Consider the following 5,000-nt stretch of genomic DNA (forward strand, 5'->3'; position numbering starts at 1 on the left):
TCAATGTGACTAGTAACATAAAGGAGAAATAAATAAAATGTAATAAAAAATACAACATTATACTATACTGATATACTAGTAGGCCTATATACCTGTAACACTGCATTATGTAATATAAGACATATTGACTTCATTAGCAGACAGAAACATGGGTCGCTGGTCTAGAGTTACACACAAATTCAGGTCAAGGTCATTCACATTGCATCCCAAAAATATGGAGAACACACACACACACAGACACAGACACACAGACACAGACACAGACACACACACACGCACACACGCACGCACGCACACCGTACACACACTCAAGCACACAAAGTCACAGCACTCAAGCCTACTCCCTCTCCTACACAAACAAACACACACACACACATGCTGCTCCATGAGCCTTCATCGAAACTCACACACACTCTCTCTCTCTCTCTCTCACTCACTCACTCACTCACTCACTCACTCACTCACTCACTCACTCACTCACTCACTCACTCACTCACTCACTCACTCACTCACTCACTCACTCACTCACTCACTCACTCACTCACTCACTCACTCACTCACTCACTCACTCACTCACACACTCTCACTCACACACACACACACACACACACACACACACACACACACACACACACACACACACACACACACACACACACACACACACACACACACACACAAATAAGGACACAAATACCCCTTGTATCTAACAGATGAGAAGACGCACATAAAGACCCCTAGCATGTAACAGATGTGGCCCAGAGGCCTAGTTCCATAAGAAGCACTCAAGGAGACCTCTTTATATGGAGAACTTCAAGGACATCTACATTACTGCATGGGCAGATTACTGCCCTGGCCAACCCAACCCAGTCCCAGGGGCCCAAGTACTGTATGAAAGGGGCCTTGAAGCCCAAATCCTCTATAATTCCATTATTCAACAACAACATAAACTGTTACATCTGGCCTTAGAGCCTGAATTGTTTTGTGCATTAGCAACACCCATTGAGAAGAGTCTTTCTTGCTGTCTGGCAAAGGGGCCTATGGAGTCGTAATCCATCCCTGTCAAGGGGTGCAGAACACACTGCAGACCTGAAGTGTACTTAAAGTGATACTGTCCCAAATTTGGAAATAAGCTCATATTACACCTCCCCCTGAGTTACATAATAGGAATTTTACGGTTCTCCTGTACTTTCAACCGTTTTCTGGTTATGGCAGTGCAAATTTTACCTCCAAGCTAGCAGTTAACATTGAGTCCTATGAGACCAGTTAGCCGCTAGCTGGTCTCATAGGACTCAATGTTAACTGCTAGCATGGAGGTAAAATTTGCACTGCCATACTCAGAGAATGGTTGAAAGTACAGGAGAAAGGTAAAACTCAATTATTTAAGTCAAGGGAGGTGTAATATGAACTTACTTCCAAAAATGGGACAGTATCACTTTAAGTACACTGGGGAAGAACTCAAAGAGACCTTCTCACGGCTCATTCCCACTGCAAGCACGGGGCATAGGCGAAACGTATCCAAATGCATCCATGCTCAGTCCAAAATGGTAAGAAAACATGGAAAGAGATTATTCTCAATGCACAGTGTCAACGTGAGAGTCCGGACAAGTGAATGGAGCAACTTGAAAATAGAACTTGAGTCTTTATTCTGTTCAGGCATGCGTGTCTGACGTGCTCACGCTGCCCCTGTCCCCGTCTCAGTGCACGCGAACCATGTACAGTTTGTGAATGTACGGTACCGTCACACTGAAGACCTGAATGAGACATACAACAGTTCAATTCTATACCAACCAGTGCGTACTAATTCCACAGAGTTGGTTGTTTTGCTTTTGTACGGAAACATGTTACCATTTAAGATCAAGTCATGCTGTATATAACATAGTAGAGTAGAAGCCCCTTAGAAGTGCATCCACTTGCATTGTGCTGTGATGATAAGAAAGAAGAAAAGAAGCCTGACTCATCTGAGCTGAGGAAGTGATGAGGAGGGCTGCCAGCGGAACAAACAATCCCAGAAGCCCACAGGAGCAGAGAACAGGAAGGCAGGAGGCCAGAGGGGAGGAGGAGAGAGAGGAGAGGAGAGGAGAGGAGAGGAGAGGAGAGGAGAGGAGAGGAGAGGAGAGGAGAGGAGAGGAGAGTGGGGGAGAGGAGAGGATAGGACAGGAGAGGAGAGGAGAGGAGCGGAGAGGAGAAGAGAGGAGAGGAGAGGAGAGGAGAGGAGAGGAGAGGAGAGAGAGGAGAAAGGAGATGAGAGATGAGAGAGGAGAGGGGAGATGGGAGAGGAGAGGACAGAGAAGAGAAGAGGAGAGGAGAGGAGAGGAGAGGAGAGGAGAGAGATGAGAGAGGAGAGGGGAGATGAGAAAAGAGGAGAGAGGAGAGGAGAGGAGAGGAGAGAGATGAGAAAGGAGATGAGAGATGAGAGATGAGAGATGAGAGACGAGAGAGGAGAGGGGAGATGGGAGAGGAGAGGACAGAGGAGAGGAGAGGAGAGGAGAGAGGAGACGTGGCTAAATACTATAACTCAACGACAGATTACTACACAGGCCTACTGGGCCCAGGACCAGGGGCCCAAGAGCCAAGGGGGCCCTAAAGTCCAAGCCTCCACGCTACAAAAAACACATAATTATTGGTCTGTATTTGTGTTCTCTCTTTGTCTTCAAATTGCATTTTAAACTACTGTGTTTTCACATTTTCTTCAGGGCCAAACCATGGAACCCCCAACAACAAAGGCACTCTAAAATCTTCATTAAATGGCCAACACTTTTGGAACCTCCCAAAGGGGGGTCCGTGCTTGTTGTCTGGCCCAGAGGCCCGTAGAGTCGTAATCCGCCCCTGCCTTCAGCCTCCGGCTGTCTACACTAACAGCACCAAGATCCCAGCAACGCGTAAATAACTGAAGGGCGGGAAAGGGATGCGCAAAGACCACGCTCCAGTGTTCAACAAATAAATCACTGTGAATGTGTGGGCAGGCACGGCACAGTGGGCAGATAGCTCTTTTTCCCTGCTCAACAAATGTGTCAGTAATAGCCGATGTGGAAGCGCTCTCCATCTCCAACGTTAAATAACGGGAGAGAGATGCGCAAAGAACCTGTTCGTTCTGTGCTCCAAGATATAATATACATCCAATAAATACAAGATAATAAGATATGAATAAATCAGAGTGAAGGATAAGGTGTGCAGATATAATGTTGTTCTGCAACTGTGTTGCGCAATAATGTGTGTAATGTACCGTGTATGTATGTACAGTATGCCACTAGACACCTTAATTTCCTCCAAGATGAATTAACTTTACTCTGCCCTACTCTACTCTACTCTACTAAATGTTGTTATGAAACTGTGTTGTGCAATAATGAGTGCAATGTCTTGTGCGCCATGTATGTATGTATTCTACTACACACCTTAATTTCCTGCAAGATTAATGAACTTTACTCTAATCTATTGCACTCTACATTTCTGTACTGAATGAAATACATGCAGAAGCTGCAACTATTTCTGGATATTCGCTTCAACAGCACTGCTGCCTCCATCATTGGATGTGTGTGTGTGTGTGTGTGTGTGTGTGTGTGTGTGTGTGTGTGTGTGTGTGTGTGTGTGTGTGTGCGTGCGTGCGTGCGTGCATGCGTGTGTGCGTGCGTGCGTGAGTGCGTTCGTGTGTGTGTGTGTGTGTGTGTGTGTGTGTGTGTGTGTGTGTGTGTCTGCGTGACAGTATACTGTTTCCCCGCTTGCCAGCTGTGAGAGACAAAGGTGCTCTACATGAACCACTGGCTCAAAGCCCGGACCACCTCGGCACGCATGCAGACACACACACACACACACACACACACACACACACACACACACACACACACACACACACACACACACACACACACACACACACACACACACACACACACACACACACACACACAGAAGCCAAGGCCCCAGAAGAAACACACATACACACACTCACATATATGCATACAAGCACGCACACACCCTGGCACGCATGCAAACACACAGACAGAAAGACAGACAGACAGACAGACAGACAGACAGACAGACAGACAGACAGACAGACAGACAGACAGACAGACAGACAGACAGACAGACACACACACACACACACACACACACACACACTCACACACAGAAGCAAAGGCCCCAGAAAAAAAAGACACATACAGACACACATACAGTACAGACGCACGTATGCAAGTATGCTCGCACACACACACACACACACACACACACACACTGGATATGAAGTCATGGTTACCACAATAGATCCGGGCAGCTCCAGAGTAACCTGCGGTTCGTCCCCCATCCTCACAAACTCCGGCCCCAGCGTCTACAAGACACACACACACACACACACACACACACACACACACACACACACACACACACACACACACACACACACACACACACACACACACACACACACACACACACACAAACACACAAAAACACACATTCAGTTAAACTCTGGCCCCAGACTCTGAAATATGCATGATAAACAACACAATCACACTCCTAACAATTAAGAAATGAAGAGTACACACAAGTACACAAGAGAGAACAAAACTGAAAACATGCCAACATGTGTCTTATGAAACAGACACGTGTGACAATCGAAAAATACATTTTTATATGGGCACACACACAAACACCCATGAGAAATTGTGCGCACACGCACACACGCACATACACATACACACACACACACACACACACACACACACACACACACACACACACACACACACACACACACACACACACACATGTGCATTGCATAATAATGTGCATACTGAAATAAACACACATAAGTGCACGCACGCACGCACGCGCACACACACATACACTCACACACACACACACACTTCTAGGTACAGTCAGCTACTGAGTTACTTGCCCACAAATATTGTACACAAACAAACATAAACATGGGAATTCCCACAGAAACAAAAACATAAACAAACATAAACGCATACAAACCACAATACATTTGCAGACAC

The 5,000-nt window shown here is 46.2% G+C and overlaps 1 protein-coding gene across 1 annotated transcript in view; it reads right to left on the reverse strand.

The window, feature by feature from the left end:
* Window positions 1-5,000, reverse strand: part of ptpn20 (protein tyrosine phosphatase non-receptor type 20) — a 70,638-nt gene that overhangs the window by 50,932 nt on the left and 14,706 nt on the right. Inside the window, exon 8 of the mRNA XM_063192088.1 lies at window positions 4,256-4,327. Coding sequence (XP_063048158.1) covers window positions 4,256-4,327 — 72 coding nt within the window. The remainder of the gene's footprint in view (window positions 1-4,255; window positions 4,328-5,000) is intronic.

Source organism: Engraulis encrasicolus, chromosome 24 (genome assembly GCF_034702125.1).
Source record: "Engraulis encrasicolus isolate BLACKSEA-1 chromosome 24, IST_EnEncr_1.0, whole genome shotgun sequence".
Classification (NCBI taxonomy): domain Eukaryota; kingdom Metazoa; phylum Chordata; class Actinopteri; order Clupeiformes; family Engraulidae; genus Engraulis; species Engraulis encrasicolus.